This window comes from Eurypyga helias, unplaced genomic scaffold, assembly GCF_000690775.1.
Source record: "Eurypyga helias isolate BGI_N326 unplaced genomic scaffold, ASM69077v1 scaffold21007, whole genome shotgun sequence".
NCBI lineage: Eukaryota > Metazoa > Chordata > Aves > Eurypygiformes > Eurypygidae > Eurypyga > Eurypyga helias.
The window spans coordinates 12,979-30,416 of NW_010261367.1; the positions used below are offsets into that span (position 1 = coordinate 12,979).

General features: G+C 40.0%; 1 protein-coding gene across 1 annotated transcript; it reads left to right on the forward strand.

Moving 5' to 3' along the window:
* Window positions 1-719: 719 nt before the first annotated feature.
* On the forward strand, window positions 720-16,242 carry LOC104505324 (CKLF-like MARVEL transmembrane domain-containing protein 4). Its single transcript, XM_010155352.1, has 5 exons — window positions 720-771; window positions 2,825-2,874; window positions 4,141-4,317; window positions 14,740-14,838; window positions 15,699-16,242. Exons 1-5 carry the CDS (start codon window positions 720-722, stop codon window positions 15,870-15,872), a joined length of 552 nt encoding a protein of 183 aa, XP_010153654.1. The 3' UTR covers window positions 15,873-16,242.
* The last annotated feature ends 1,196 nt before the right edge of the window (window positions 16,243-17,438 follow it).

Genomic DNA, 17,438 nt, shown 5'->3' on the forward strand with positions numbered 1-17,438 from the left:
CATTGGTGACTCGTGTTACAAAGTGAGAGCGAAGCCTTAGCAGCCGCGCAGTGAGGGTTGTCTCTGTTGCAGCTTTGTGCCTCGGTCACCTCCGGATGGAGGGTGGAGGCTTCCTGCCGGGGCTGGAGGGGCTTTGTCCCGCTTCCCAAGAGAGTGTGTATGGCCAGTGTGTTCAGGCAAGGCAGCAGTTTTGTCTCGGCTGTGTGGTGTGGCAGAGGAAAGGGCATAGAAAGCCCTGGAGAAGTGACTCTTTAGGTTTTGAGCGTTGGTGAGCTGTGAGCTGCACGTAGGTGAGCTGTTGAGTGGGCAGTGATGGGTGGCAGACAGGCAGTGGAGGTAGACGTAGGTTAGAAAGAAGACATGTTCACTGCAGTTACAGAGCTCTGAGAGAATGGGGAAAAAAATGGTTAGTGCTAAGTCTGCACTGAAGTCCCTCGGAAAATAAGCTGGGGTCAGCCAAAGGCTGACTTCTGGTCTGTGCAGTTTGTGGTGGGGCGCTCTGGGGGCACACTTACCGTCCCATCATTCTACTTCATGGCCATGTCGATCAAGCAGTATTCTGGGTAGCAAAATTGTATTAATTCACTACCTAATTTATGAGACATGCTATATAAATTATCTCTTTCATATATTCAAAAATGCAGAGAAAATGAAGCATTTGTCTTACAATGTTAACACATTGGGTTTTTATTTAAATGACCTTGATCACTGGATGAACCATGGCCTTTGGCAAGCTGCTTTGGCTCATGCTGCAGCATTTACCCAACACGTGTAAGTAATGTAGCTGTCTGAGTAAGTCATGAGTTCGATTCTAGGATGTATTTCACTTTCATGTGTTCAGAGTAGTCTGCTCTTTTTTACTAGAAACAAAATTAGTTTCATCTCTGAGTGGAATGGCCAGTGAAAGCAGCACTGGTATGTTTTTATACAAGATACACATTACTTGTAGTTAATTGGAAGGATGCTTCTGGCAAGTTTAGAAATGTGTAGGAGGACAAGATTACCCTGGAGTTTCAAAGAGAAAACATTTCTTGTTAAAGACTGAGTTTTTTACTGTCTTTGTGAAGAAGGAAGTTTTTGTGGGAGGATAGCTTTTTCTGATGTGGTGATTCAGATTTTATTTTTTGTCAGTGTTCATTGTGAGACAAATAATGGGCAGTTAACAGGAAGGTATTATCTGTAGCACTGATAGTATGGATAGTGTTTGAGAAGGGTTAAATATATTTTTATCGCAAGAAAAATAGGAACACATTTAATTGGAGTTAAAGTACAAATTTGTTACAAATAAATTGTATGCATGGGAATGTTCTCCTTTCCCTGTCCCCCCAACCAACAAGTGTTCAGGTATCCTGATCTGCTGTGTGAGGATGATAATCCTGTTAATAGTCAGTTATTGTGCATGTTTCCTAAACACAGCCTCTACTTTGTGGTCAGAATCTCTGTCATAAACTGAAGTAACAGAGGTTTTCTCCCAACCCTTCTGTTAAACATATCACTAGACTTGGGCTGCTACAACTCAGACCACTGTACACTGATCCCGCTGCACATGCCTTCATTCAGCTTTACTTGCAGTAGAAGTGGTTTGGGTTAAGTCAAGCCTAAGTATAGTCTGCTAACACTTTTCTTATAAGGGTTTGTCACAGGTCAGTGTATTGTATAATTTCTTAAGGGATAAAACAAAATCTGAAGGTAGAATTGCTCCAGAGATGATTAATTATTAATTCTGAGCTTGGAGATATATAAGTAATGTGATAATTAGACTTCATTGCTCTAAGTACCTTTTCAGCACATAATTTATTTCTAATGCTGTGTGCAAGAAACTTCAATTTTTTTGGGCTTTGACTGCGAAGGTGGGTATGTTGGCCTTGAAGAAGCCATGCTGGTATGGAAAAGAACCAGTGCGAGATCTTTATCAGCAAAACGGCAGAGACCGCGTAGTCAGGAAGCAGTTGCCCAGTGTCACGTCAGTGTGCTGGAGCTTTTGGCTCCTTCAGCCTAATGTTGGTGACACAATTCAGAGCTGTTTGTATTTTTAGAAAAGGAATCTAATATTGCGTGGGCTTTTACTACAGTATTCCTAAAGAATATTGCAAAACTATTTCTTTTAAAAGAATAAAAATGTTAAGTGTGATCATATATCAAAAATAGTGGCAAGAACAATGGAGACTTTATTACATTGGAACATCTAGAAGTTCAACTTTCACTAGCTAAAAGTTAGCATTAATACTTGATGTTGATCCAGTTTGAAACAGCTAAGATTTTTTTTTAACACCTTTCCTTTTTTTTTTTTTAAAAGTGTATTCAGTATCATCAGTTCTGAGACTTGTGTTCACAGAAAAGGTGGACTTCATTGCATGCTCATACTGTAAAATGAAGCTGTGTTCTGGACACTGTTTTTGGGTGTCATTGCTGAAACTGTAGCTTGACTTGATTATGGTTTTCTGAATGTTCCATTTCACTGCGTATTCATTCTTTCTTCCTTTTTTTCAAAGCTATTTAATGTCAAAGATAAAACCTGAAGTGTTTAGTCAGTGGGTATCCATTCAGAATTTTTGATGTGAATTGGCCTGCTCAGCTGGCAAAAATTAGTCTGGCATCACAGAGAGCGTGCAGACTGAACTCTGAGGGGCTTTCTCCTCAGGTGTGAGCGTTTTGATTTAAAACTGTTTTGCTTTGTTTTAATCCATTTTTAAACTAAAATTACCTATGGTATTCAGAAGTGTAGGGGGTATTGTCCTTTAAGTAGAATTACTGCTGATATTAGTGACAAAAATGGTAGCTTCTTTCAAAATCCTTTTTCTTCCTTTTGCCTGTTCTGCTGTAGGGAGCAAAGACACGTTAACGGATGAAGCATATGATGTGCTGGAAGAAAGTGTAACTGCAAAACACTGTTGAAACTGGCAAAGAAGGACTTAGCAGAAATAGATTTGTGTTGGGGGTTCTGACAGTCTTTTAAATGTATGGGTGGGTTTGAGCACAACCTTCAAATTACGGAATGTTTAGCTCTGAGGAGTCTATCTCCCTGACTGCTTACTTCATCCTCAAACCGAGTGACTGACTTTGCTCCCCTTAGAATTTTGCAGCAGAGGAAAGAAGTGAATTCCTTCTGAAAAATGTAAGTGGGTGGGTGGGAGGTTGTTTTCTTGAAAACCAAAGCAAAACACTCTTGAAGCCTTCCTCTCTTGCCATGGAAAACTAAAGAAAAAACAACGAAACTGTCCATGCAACTGTGTTTCTGTTACCAGTTATTTAAAGAGGAATCAGTTTGAAACATTGTTGTATACTCTGTGGTAGCTAACGTTGGTGTATGGCTTTTATGTGTTTTAGTTTTGTCCTTTGGGTAGATTTTTTTCCAAGTATAGTGAGTTTCACTGTTGTAGCCTAAATAGTAAATTAAACTCTTGCCTTGCAAAAGTCTGTGTTTGAGTTAACTCTACCAAGATGTCATCTGAATTCAGTGTGACTAACCATTATCCCAGTTAGATGTATGTTTACGGCATGAGAAGTTTCTTCTTCATCTATTAGCTGCTTGTTGTAGTAGTAAAGGAATGTTAAAATATGTTTTTATATGAAATGTAGCACATTGCTTTTTTGATGTTTTTTTAATCAGGCATTTTTGGAGACTGATAGAGATCCTGAATCTATTCTGTTCTGAATTGATTTAGATCTCAAGTTGTTAGTAAATTTTAAATAGCTTTGTTGAAATGTCTTTCACAATCACACTATATTAATATTCTATAATTGAGCTTGAGGTTGGCCTAATAGGCAAATGCAGTCCATCTTCAAGTTTTGGAGTAGCATATCATGAGTGAAAAATGAAATAAGATGTTGGAGGTGCCGTTTGCATATTAAGCCAGTGGCTTGAAGGGGTTTCATGCCTTTCTGGGTGTCTCAGTCATTTTCATGTTAGGCTCCTTGTAAATTTGCTAAAATATACTGTGTTCAACAGGAGATACGCAGAAGGTCTTGCATTAATTTGCTTTTGTTTTTGCTCTTTAGACAGGGCCCTGTTATAAACTAAAATCACACATTCCTGAGTGTAAACTGATCATGTTCCCAATGGAAATTTCAGGAATACTTGTGGCTATTTTCAAAATGTGGAAATCTATTTATATTTTTTCCACTTGTTTTTTTTCCTAGGTTTTGGCACTGATTGCATTCATCTGCATAGAGACCATCATGGAATGCTCCCCTTGCGAAGGCCTTTATTTCTTCGAGTTTGTGAGCTGCAGTGCATTGGTGGTTACTGGAGTTCTGTTGCTTATGTTCAGTCTAAATCTTCACACAAGGATACCACAGATCAACTGGAATCTGACCGTAAGTGCATACAAATCCTCGCTCTGTTAAAAATAGATGCATACCTGTTTCTGAATTTGGTCTTTGTGTTGTTTAAGATTGTGTATGAGTGTTCTTTATGTTGGGTAAAAGTATACATTGTACTTAGATTTATTTTGAATACTAACAGCAGAATGAGCTTTGAAATGTAGCAAGATTAAACTGCATTAAATAGAACTAAAATTGTCTGCTGGTAGGTTGTCTTTGGAAGGAAAACCTTCCTGCTAATGCCAGCAATTACTGTTTGTGGATGAAGTGGCTAAAAACGCAGCCTGTAGTTATTTAATTTTGACAGATGCTGTATTTACAGTAGCCCGTTGTTTTCTTCTAAGCTCTTTTTTATATTAGGACAGCCGTGCTACATATATTTTCTTACGCAGATTAATACAATCATTGGGTAGTAATGTAAAAAGTTGTGTGCTTTCTGTGAAAATCAGGTGTTTTGAATTGCTTACATAACCATTAAACATTGACTGGCAATGCTTGATGTGTTCTCAAATACAAGGAGCTTTAGGAAGAGAACTGCTGGCAGTGCACATTCCTTCTGTACAAGTCTCCGTTTTCATGCTGTATTATGAGTTACACTTTCAGAATGGGTTGCATAAACATAGGTCACAAAATCAGCATGTTAGTCACCCCAGCAAAAGTCTGTCAGCTTCAAGGACAACACTTACATCAACTTCTTGGGACAGTACAGATCCGTATGTGCCGATGTTCTGGTTTGTTTTATAACATTAAGTACTGTTGGGGACCAGTCCCAGAGGTTCTGAGGCTTCTGTGTGTGTGGCGGTGTTTGTTTTTAATGTTGTTTATTCATGTTGCAGTTTACACGTTTGCAGTAACTGTCTGTAAGCGTAAATGACCTCTCTAAAATAAGACTGGAACGCGGATTTAGATGATGGTTGTACCCTGGGGATGCATGATCTGTGGAGGAGCTCCTCCTAGGAGTACTTGGTAGATAGGTCAGGTGGACAGAGAACTGTGACTGGTAGCAGTAGGTGGGGGAGGTCCAGGTGGCTTGCAAAACGAAACCAGTGCAACCACTGGAGTGTTACTGGGTTGGTTTGCTCCTTTGGTCTCCATTCTGCCAGTATTGTCACCACTTCACCTTGTGGCAAGCTGAAAGCAGCAGCTGCAGAGAGGAGTTGTGTTGTGGCTTGGTTGTTTAAAGAGCATAACTGCCTGACAGCTGATAACAGCACTTGACGACCATCTTCGTACACCACACAGTTCTGTACGTGCTAGTAGGATGCACAAGAGCGCAGTAACAAGTGTGTTAAGTGCATCAGTGTCACATAAAATACATGGTGGTTTTGCTGGTGCAATGTGAGTGGTTTCCCATTGAATACTACATCCAGCTCATCTTCAAAGTAAGATTTTTTTTTTTGGTTGGTGTGATGTTGTGTTGTGTGTGTTTTTTAAGAAGTTAAATATTTTGTATTTTAGGGCAGTGGTCACAATCTGAACCCCCTACCTAAACAGCATGGAAAAACGTGACATAGTTGGAGTTCAGCCTGAAGGGTGCACGGAATACACTGCAGAGGCTTTTGCCTTTGTTCATATTGCCAGGTCAACAGAGGTAGAAATTGTTGTGATCTCACAAGTCTTGTCCTTTTAGTTATGAACTGAAGATGAAATGCTTCTTCCAACATTATAGCAAAAATCTCTTCACGGAAGTGAGAAGAGAAACAGCAGCTTCTGACTTGGGTTAAACTGCTGAGACCACCCTTCCTTCTGGTACTGCTTACTGATTTTAATGATCGTTAGTCTGATAGGACCCTTACTCTGAGAGGAGTGCGGGAGTGTGCTCATTATTCATATAGCTGTAGCCTGATGTTGCATTACAGCGTTGGAGATGGAAGGCTGCTGCTGAAACACCTGGGGAAGATTACTTCGGCAAACTTAGCAGGGAACTTAATGTAGAGTCGTGTCTGAGTGTGTGTTTGACTTACTGACATTTTATTCTTTACAATTTAGATATATATTCATACATTTATTTGCCTCTTCCAATAGTTTGTACTTTTCTGTGTTTTGATGGTTATTTTTATAATTCTGCAGCATCTGTATATGATAGTTGTCACCGGAGTTGCTTTCTGAACAAGTCTTTCACACCCCTGAATGCTTTAGGAGGAATTTACTCCTGCATATGTGTAAATTCATTAATATACATATTTTAAAAAATATGTATGACATTATAATGGGTATTTCCCCTCTAAAAAGTCTTAGATTTTGCTTTTCGAAGCTGTGTGGGAAGAAGAAGCTGTTACAGTGCTTGAAAGAATTTCCTAGCCTTAAATTTAGGAAGTTGTCCTTTTAAACACAGTACTCACACAAACTTCCTAGGAAAACCATTTACTTTCAAATTATCCTGCATATTAGAAAGTACCAGGCCATCAACTGCTGTTGTCCAACACAGGATTGTTTCCTGTAGTACTTTATTGAAATTAGACTTCTTTCCTAATGCGTTGTGGATGTTGTCTGATGTTCACTATCCCTGATTGGAATGAAAATGTGTACCACTATGTACTAGCATCTAACAGATAGGCAAACTTAAGAAATACGTTTTTAGAGTAGCTATATTTAGCCACTGGAGGAGAAGAGCTTTTTTTTGATCCTAATTAGAGGCTTGCCAACCATTTTCTCATTTTTCGGAGGTAAACATGAAAGAAACCCAGAGATGCTGAGAGCAGAAAAGAAACTTGCTTGGATGTGTTGGAAAGAGGCAGGTCTGTTAGAGTAAGATGAAAGAACACTTGTCCGTGTTGTGCAGCATTATCAATATTATGCAAAACTGCAAAAGCTGAGGAAACCTGTCAGTGGAAATTTCCATTTCCTTTGTACTTTGTAGCTCCAAGGGAGTGGGTTCTGCAAGGGGACTTGCAAGTGGCACAGGGGAGTGAGGAGCACACCACAGCAGAGTGTGTTTAGCTGGTGAGCTGCTGCTGTGAAATGCTTTTCAGACTTAACCAATAACAATGTTTGTTATCATTTTGTGTTTGGCTAAGCTGTCCTTTTTAGAAGACATTATTTATTTGAATCTCATGATCTACAGCAAGAGCTTAAGGTCTGGCATCCAAACCGTGGGGATGACATGGCCTGCGAGAAGTAGGGATGAGGTGGGGAGGGTAAGAGAACTGTTTGCTCTAGCTTTGGTATTGTGGTGAGTTTGCATGTGGTTTGCCAGGCTTTCTGAGAAGTGCTGTCGCTGTGGAGTGTGCACCGTAATACTGCTGTACCTTTTCTTCAGGGCTGAGAACCGAGGTGGCTTAGGGAGGGAGAGAAGTGGTGGCAGGTACTGGAATTCGACAGTGTCGCTTGTGTGACGGTGTAAGGAGAGAAATGTGAGTCATTACAGATGTAGGTCATTGCATAATCAGCTGGTAGAATGGACTATTTATGTCTGTGTAAGGAAAAAGAAATCTTCCAATAGGTTTTGACCATCTTTTTGGTTTGGTTGAGGTTTTTGTGATTTCATTTTTTTGAAACATCCACTGGAGCTCTGGTAGTGCTGTGTCTGTGTGCAGTTCTGAATACAGGGTTTTTCAGCCTAGAGCAGCCTCAAAGATGAGACACAGAACTGAGCACAGCAGAAACTAATTAGAGTTCTGCTGAGCTTATTAGCCTGGGCTCAGTCCCAGGGAAGCACTGCTGCAGGGAGACTTGAGGAGTCAGGTGTGCCTCTTTGAAGATGCAGATCAGCAGTTGTGTTTTGTGCTGCCTGACAACCTATTTCATCACCTTTGCAGGGTTGGGGTGTTGGGTTTTTTCAGTTGTTGCAGAGATGAAACCGTGTGTGCAAGCAACTGACACTGAAGTAGCTGGCAGACGATTGGATGTGGTGGCAGAATGACAAACTGTTTTGTGCCAGCTTTGGCTCTGAAGGGTGTTAATTACAAAGCTGTAGTTCAGAGGCCTTCATGGGGCAATCTCGATTTTGTTTTGTTCTTTCTGTTTTGAAAAAACATCTTGGTTTTCTCTGGCTTGCTTATCAGTTGAATGAGCAATTAAATAAGGCATCCTTCACTTTTATGTTTACTGCTCTCAAAACAGCAATACCTATTAAGGATAAAAATCAGTATTTTTTTAAAATTTATTAAAAAAATCAAACTTAATTACCTCTGCGTTAGTGCTCTTCATGGACAGTTACAGCGTGGTGTAAACAATGATGCATTATTCTGTAAGAAATACAAACACAGGTTTTAAATACGAGAAATATTACATTGCTTGGTAGTTATTGCTAGTAATGTCTGTTTTGTGATGATAACTGCTGGTCCTGTCTGTGTGCAGGACTGCTTATTGGAAAAACATGCAGGGAGAGCAGTGAGGAGCTGCTAAGAAAAAACTGAGCAGGTGATCTTCAGGAAAACAAAACTAAATGGGATCGTAGAAGCACTGATTCAGGAATGTGTTTTGTCACTTATAGCAGAGTTATTACACCAACAGAGCTTATTTTGCAACTCAGAAATAGCTAGGAATAAGAATGAAATTGTATGAATCTTTGTTCTGAGGCCACTTCTGTTTCTTCAAAATCATAGCTTGTCCCTGACCTTTTGGAGAGCTGACTAAGGTTTTTGAAAGTCACTTGTGTTAATTCACGTTGTTTTTACATACTTTGCCTGAGATGCTGGAAATAGAACTGATTTCCAGCAAGTGCCAGACACCTGGGGCCGAATTGAAGCACCCGGACAGGAGCATCTGCAGATGAGTGCTAGAGCCCTTTGGAGGCTGCTGTGTGTGATGTGCATCCGTGGGACCCTGAGCCCTGCGTGGGGGCCAGGTGCCATAGCCCCATGCTGTGCGATGGGCACTGAGGTTTCTGCACAGCGTGAATCCAGCCCTCCGGGTCCCCGACAGATTTAAATTGGTAGTCACAAATGGTTTTGACAGGGGGAGGTGATGCCTATGGAGTAGCAGAATATAGTGTCTGAATAAAGACACTCCTGTACCTTTGTAAGCCTAAATAAATTAGAAAAAAAGAAATGGGAATTAATGCTCATAGTTAATTCTGTTCTTTCTACCTGTGGCTTATTTTTGCTCAAGAAGCCATGTTACCATTTTTAATTGTAGTGCAAAATGCTTGTACAATGTTTAATAATATGATTGAAGAGTAAAATGAGGGGAGTTTGCCCAGAGGTGTTTGGTTTAGATGACTCATTAGTGTATCTGTAAACTTCAAATTGATAGCTTCATATAAAAACAAGGGGGGGAAAAAAAAATCCCAAACCTTGCGAGTACAGTACTGGTTGGAGGAAAAATAAGGCGTATTGTACAGAAAAAATAAAACCAGTCAAGAACCACACTTCTCTTCCTTCCCCCATCAACTGAAAATCAAAGCACCAAAACCCAAAGAGAGCTAAAAGGAACTGTTACTTTGAGCTCTCTCTTTTGTGGAAAATAACCTGGACCTTTTGTGACAAAGTCACACTGTTGAAATGCGCAGGCTTCTTTTCCAGATTATGTTAATTTAGCTACTTTAAACTCCATCTGAATGTAAACTCTTTGGTTTCAGAAAGCAAGTGAGAAAAGCAAGCGCCAGTTCAAATGTCATATTTTTGTTTATACAAATTACAGTTGCAATGGCAGCATCTCCCTTTTAAATAGCATCTGGTCACTCTGGTAATTCCTGTCTTCAACACAAAATACAGGATAGAAAAGCAGAGCATGTATTTTGTGTGAAGTCATGGAGAGTGATGGATAGAGGCGCATGGATGTTACTGACACCTCAAAGTGTCAGAGCCAGCTCCTGGTAATGTACCAAACGGGACAGAAGCTTTCAAAGCTCATATTCCTTGCAGCTCTCTAGAGTTTCCAGGTCTGTTAGCAGACCTCTCGTTCATAGCACCAGTTCAGCTTCTCCATCCTCACTAATCCAGGAACCATACCTGCCCAGACCCTTATAAAATGAAAGACTGTAGGATGCTATCCACTTTTCTAGAGTTTTGCACCTTTACAGCAGAATCAGCAGAACAAAAGTCACAGCTCATATTCCTTGCAGCTCTCTAGAGTTTCCAGGTCTGTTAGCAGACCTCTCGTTCATAGCACCAGTTCAGCTTCTCCATCCTCACTAATCCAGGAACCATACCTGCCCAGACCCTTATAAAATGAAAGACTGTAGGATGCTATCCACTTTTCTAGAGTTTTGCACCTTTACAGCAGAATCAGCAGAACAAAAGTCACACTCTAGGCATAAACCTTTCTTCATTAAGTTATTCTGCCTTATGCTCCTTCTGAGTGGGACAGATAGCTGGTGATAGCAGCATCAAATGAATGTCCTTGGATACTCTTTGGACTAATGGAACCATTGGTGACTGAACAGAGTGACTTATGGTCACTTGCTAATTATTCACAAGTCAATCTTCCATTTTTAAATCATTTTGGAAAGGAGAAAGGGAGCAGCAGCAGTCTAGAGTGGATTTGACTCAGCTCATAGATTCTGTTCTGTTATGGATGGCAGCTTTGCACAGTATTTTATGGCACAGCATACTGTCTCATGAGGTTGCTGTAATTTCAGCAGAAATTCCTCTATCTGTCTGATGTGGTTTTTACTTTGTCTATAAATATAATAGCAAGAACTCCAGCTACATCATGGCCAGATTTGAAATGGCTCATGTTTTTTCGATTAGTTTACTCTTTTTAGTGTCACAATTATTCATTTTCTCTTACGTGGAAAAAAGCTACATTATTTCAGGGGATGTCCTTCACTTACTGAATTCTTGCTGTAGTTCATTCTCTTTTGTTTCTGCTCTGACTTCTTCCAAACCTGTTGTATTTTTTCTTATCTTTCTGCTCTAAGTAGTAAGTCTGAAATTTTTTATTAAAAAACCTCCACCAGTATTTGTGTCTGTGATGTTACCATTATATGACAGCATTATTTGTAAGTGTCGTTGCACCTGAAGCTCCAAACAATCTGCTCTGTGGATATGAGAGATTGTGTTTATTCTACCTTTTTAAGAAACCAGCCTCGTTGTATGAATGCAAATCAATTAATAATTGCATTCAAAGGTTTTGACCTAAACAGGGAAAATGGAATTGCAGAAATGAATAAATTGGAGCCTCAAGATGGAATCAAGTCTTTAAATCTAAAATCATTGGATTCTTTGCATGGAGAAATCTGATATTCTTTGTAAAGAGTACAATAAAATAAAATGCCAGTGATGGTGACAAAGTTCCTAACACACTTATGCCCTCTGTTTTGTGGAAAAGTCATGACAAGGCCCCAGCAGTCTAATTTCAGCAGTATTTCATATTCTGCGGTATCTCAAACTTCTTACCGGAAGCCTTCAAGTCAATTTGTAACATGGAAGATAATGTCTGTCATGTTGTGGATAGGTCCAGCTGTCGTGCTTATACTATTCACCTTTGGCTAGATGGTCAAGCTGACAGCTTCAGAAAGTCGGAGGTCAGCAGGATTAATTAATAAGCACCTCTGACCCCACAAGTCATAGAGCAGTGTGTGTCATCTGCTTTGTCTTTAAGTACGGTACTAAGAAAGTACAAAATGTGTCTGAAAACCCCACAATTTGGATTGTAAAGCACAAAAAGGTGGACTATTAAGCACATCTTTGGTTGGTTGTTCTGATGGTTAGCAGCTCTACAGTCAAAACCTACTTTATTTTGAATATGATGTTGGTTTTAACTTTGCAGCTGTTAATTTTATTGCACTATTAATTTTGTTGTGCTTTTCTATGCTAGACTTTTAAAACAGCCAGTATTTTTTGATTATTTGAACATTGGAGTCTTCATGTACACCGTTCAATCTTTTTAATATTCAAAGCAGTTTAGGTTCTTTGGTTCATACTGTGAGACATTTTTCTCCTCCTTTCAAATAACTTCTGTGGCTCTTCTCTGCACCCTGTCCAATTTTTCCACATACTTTTAAAATCTGGATACCGGAGCAGGATGCCGCATTCCAGTGTCCCTTGCAAAGGTAAGATTACCACCTTACACCTATCGTGTCCGTATGTCCAAAGGAATGTGTAAGTGCTTTTTCTCCCTTTTTTTTTTGTCATGGCATCACATGTTGAGATGCTTACTTACTGTAATTACTGAGTTCTTCTGAGTTATTTCTTCTAGGAGTTTGTCTCCATTCTGTAGGCCTTTCTGCAGGTGGCAAATGTAGGAAAATACACAACTTGACCTTGGGCTGAGCTAATTTTTTTTTCTGTTTTATTCAAGAGCATGGCCATCCTCTCCTCAGTGTTTAGTTTCAGCATGCTTGGTGACATGCACGTTTACTCGAGAGACTCGATGAAAATGTTGAATACTGCTGACTCTGGTATCTGTTGTCATTTGTAGTGAGACTTCCCCGCTAGTGAGTAAAGGCTTGTGCAGATGAGAACCACAGCTCCTGTTGGCAACCCTGGAAGCACAGTTAGAGCTTCTGAACTCAGAGCTAGAGAGGAGGGTACTTAGAGATACTAGAAAATAAATGCCATTTCAGAGTTTCTTAAATTTAACTCTGCAAGGCAGGAAATGATAAAATTGCAGTAACTAATACAATTCCAGCATTGTTTGATGCCATAAGTACCTCAGTGAGCTTGAACAGAGATTAAAGGTAACTGTAATTATACACTGGCAGGTGGAAAGATGTGAGTTTGAGACTCACAGTTTGCTTTTGTTTCCTTACTATTTGGTAAGACAGCTTAGGTCTCACTGGGCTCATGAAATCGGAACGTGTGTGTGGAAATAGCAGTGAGCAATGGAAGCCTCTCAGTTTTCTTGGTAAAACCCCTCTTTTAGACAAGGATCAGGCCACAGTAATATATCATACGGGTTATTCCTAGGTATGCTTAAGAACCAGCTGTTGCTGAGTCAGTGCCCTGAAAATACTCTGTTTTTCCTGTGAATAACAGAAACTCTCAGTTTTCACAATGGCTTTTTAAAGCTTTCTGAAATCATGGCTAGAAAAACAGATGCTTTGGGGGCGGACGGATGACTGTGGCCTTTTTAAAGTCTTTGTGCTACGTAGTCATGGGATTCATATGTAGGGAGTAAGTTTGGCTTTATACCTTCTGATTTCTAAGCCTACCTTCTTGCAGGACGTGACAAGATGCGCTTTGGGGGGAGAGGGGAGGAATTGTAAGTGGAGGAGCAGGAACAGGAAGTGAGCCTGACTTGCATGCGAAATGAGTCAAATAGAACAAATTTGCCCTTGAATTCTAATTAGAGTGGTGATGGGATTTTTTTAGTAGTGGGAGTTGGCATGTTCATTTTGTTTAGTTTGGTTTTTTCTTCCTTCAGTTCAAAACTGGAAGTTGCACAGCAAACTTGTATGCAGGTTTTCATTCCGTCCCTTTTGGCTGTGATAAATTTCGTGTTTCTTCTCACGCATTTCATGTTTCTTTAGGGCGTTTGTGCTGAACGGTCATTCCCTGATTGCCCCACACCCCTCCTTGCTCCCTGCTTTCACCTACTCAGTCAGTTACCATGGTAGTCTTATTTCCTACATCTCTGCAGTGTACATCCCTATCAAACATTGAAAAAAACCCACCTGTAAGAGATGCCACAAGTAACATCTGAACAGCTAGTCCCTAATAAATCTAGCACTTTGTTTCTTCTGCTGTTTTGAAGTCCCAACTCCTGATATTTTTTTTCTTAGTCTGATCAGATAGTCTTTTATTGATGTCATTATTCTTCTGCTAACAGCTGCCATTCAGAGCTTTCTTACATGCCGCTGATATGTTAATGGCCCCACTTTTTGTAAGGCATGACAGCATAATCACCTGAACACTGAGTGGTAGGAGGCATATGTACAGCTGAATCCTGTATTGCCTGTCATTTGTCTGTGCCTGGAGCAAAGCAACCTGAATGTAGGTACTCCTCGGGTGTTACTGCGCATATGTTCCAAAATGTCTGCTTGAAACATCTATTTCATGCAATAACTATGTAAAAATATGTGTATTCTCACAGTATGAGCAGCTGTTACAGTAATAGCACAGGACATGCAGTTTTCTACAAAGAATTGCAGTAAAATTCATGGTGGTTATGTGGGCAATGCATGGGCACTGCTGTGATGAGAAAGACAACAAGGGGTTTCTGGAGTGCTGAAGTCTGATACTCGGGCGACTTCAGCATCAGCTAAGGTAGATCAGCTTTACTCATTGCTTATGCTGACAGTACTTTTCTAATAAACCCAGTAGAAATTGAGGTAATGCGTCCAGCATCCGCACTGGTGCTTTTCTGCATACGTACGGTTTGACTTCAGCGCAGACCGTGCGCACACGTGCTGTGCTTTCTGTGTCATAATCTTTGCTGCCTTTTGTCTAAGTGATAAACTGCATAAAGCGAGAAAGTATTGCTGTAGTTCTTGTTCTAACCTTCTGTTTTATCACTTCTAATAAAGGCAAGAAAAGTTTAGTAATGTTTAGTAATTGTTTAGTAATGCTGATGAATTTATTTTTTTAGGATCTGGTCAACACTGGACTCAGCACTTTCTTCTTTTTCATTGCCTCTGTAGTACTTGCTGCTTTAAACCATAAAACTGGAGCAGAAATTGCTGCTGTGGTAAGAATTTGAGCTTCTCTATATGTTACTCTTACCTTGTATTAAAACGAAGAAAGTTTTCCGCATGTTCACTGAATTACTCCTGTTACCTTTGCCATCACAATTTACTTCTAATTTTACACTTGGCTATGTGCTAATTCTGATTTTAAAAGTATTGACATCCTTTGAGTTGTTTGTCTTAAGGCTTAGGCAAGAACAAACAGAAAAACGAGTTGCAGCCTTGCTGCTTTCTCTGTAGCTGGCTTAGGTGATACTGCTCTGTATTGCAAGCCTACGGAAAAGGTAGAGCCCAAAATTCACAAGAACTTTGGAGCTGCTTACACACAACGTGCTGCATTGTTCTTGCTCACTACAGGTCACTTCAAGATTTCAAATGTAGAACAGTAAGGTCAAGCAAATTAATTTTGTGCTTGAGGTGGCAACCCCACCCCTCCACCTGAACACTGAAAATAACACAACAGTTCTGCAGAAGCACATAGGAAGAACTGCAAATTATCTCCTCCTCCAGGCTGATGGTCTGGACCGCTCATCTGTTCTCTTGTCGTTCATTCTCTGTTACGTGCACCCTGAGGAATGAACTGTTGGATGAAGAGCTGTGTTGTTTCTCACAAGAGGTTCTTCCGTTGAAGTTGCATTGCGGGATTTAGCTGTCGTGTTTGTAGACAGAGAACTTTGTTTTCTGGGATCATTGATATTAGTCACTGTTGCAGATTCTCTAGTTCATTAAAGAAGAAAAACATCAGTTTTACAGATTTGTCACAAATAAAGTAGAAAACTAGGTTTCTGAGGAATTTGTTACGAAACTACTATTGTTCTCATTTTCAGAAATTGTCTTTGACAATTCTTTCTACTTCTTGTAGATATTTGGTTTCTTGGCCATGGCAGTGTATGCTGTGAACACGTACTTAGCTGTTAAAAAGTGGCGAATGAACAGCAGGCAGCAGAGTAATCGGCAGACCAGTGATTACATCCGTGCTCGGACAGAATCCAGAGAAGTAGATCATCGCCCTGAGATTCAGCGTCTGGATGCGTAAAAGCAACATTCAAATGGAACTGCAAAGGGAAAAGAACTCCCTCGTGGAATAAAGGGTTTTTTCTTTACTTAAGGAAGAAAAGGAAGATCAGGTGGCGGCAAAGAACGCCCAGCCCTGCGTATGTGCAGAGATGCATTGAGTCAGAAGCTGTTGTCGTGAAGGCAGTAGATGTTGGTCATTCAGAAGCAAGATCTGTTGAAGATGTCCACATATATATACATATATTATATAGCTGATATAATATATCATATATATGTGTTTTGCAGTATGTTATTGTTTTGGATTCACTGCACAGTACTTCCCTCTCCCACACGCAAGCTCTGAATGTTCTGCCACCCACTTCCTTCGTCTGTTGTTAACACAAGACCAGCACTACATTGCTTGGTTAATAAAAGAAAGAAATCCATAGTTTAATGGACTAAACCCGTGGAGAGGAAGTGAGGGGCAAATAGCAATAACTTTAGCCATGTATCCTGTCCAACAGACTCTCTGTATCCATCCCCACGCAGCCTTGGCGGTGCAGCACAGTTCTCATCTACATGATCCCACTGTCGGTGCACTTACATAGCTAAAACGGACAATCATTTCCCGATTTTTAGCTGATGCATATAGTTTTGAGGTAGCTACCCTATGGGTTACTCTGAAATTGCCATGTTTAGTTCATGCATAGCCTTGGCCAGATCTGAACTGGTACAGAATTAGCATGTTTACTGAACAGTCACCACAATGCATCGAGTGCAAGTATGTGGTTTTCTGCTGACGTCGGGATACATTCCGCTCTTCATTCCGAAATGGGAGAAGAAATATGCTTGGGATGCAGGGTGGAGAAAAGGGGGTTGAAGGGCACAGAGGAAGAAGGGGTTGTCATCCAATAGGCTAGCATTCCAGTCATGGCTTTTCTCCCTTTTTTCTGTTTTGTGGAGGTTTGTGGGGCTTTCTCTTTGTTTGTTGGTTTAGGGGTGTTTCTTAGCTTTTTTTTTTTTTTAAGGCTCAGTCTTTCTGAGAAGTCTTGGGTAAGCAAGAACTAGCAAAAAATTATGTTGTGCTTACAAAGTGTTTCTAAGGTTGCAATATTGTGATTCATGTAAGATAATTATTTTCCTTTTTGGAGGGTGGTTTTTTCTGAAATTGAAACTGTCGGTAGTAGGTTAAACTTTTTTTATTGGGTATTTCTTCAAATTTTTTTCACTAATACGTCTTTGGAAAATGAGTTTAGATAATTGGAGGGTAATATGGTTGTAATGATTTGTTTAGAAACCTTACTGAAGGTTTCTTATTTTAATTGTTGTTCCAGTGAAGAGAAGACTCTTTTCTCTGCTCCAAACCTGAATTCTACCGTAATCAGTTAGTATCCTAATGTTATTAGGAAGGTGTCCCTTAATATTTCTCTGGTTTTTGGTAGGTGTTTCTATCAGTGTAATCCATTATTTGGCATGTGCATGCTTGCATATTACATGAGGAAAATGTGTAGGGGAGATCTCTAGAGCTGGATTCCTTTGTGGTGTAAGCTGATGAAATCTTAGAAATTGGCAGAACTGTGTGCCTGAATTCCTCTCACGTTTGACC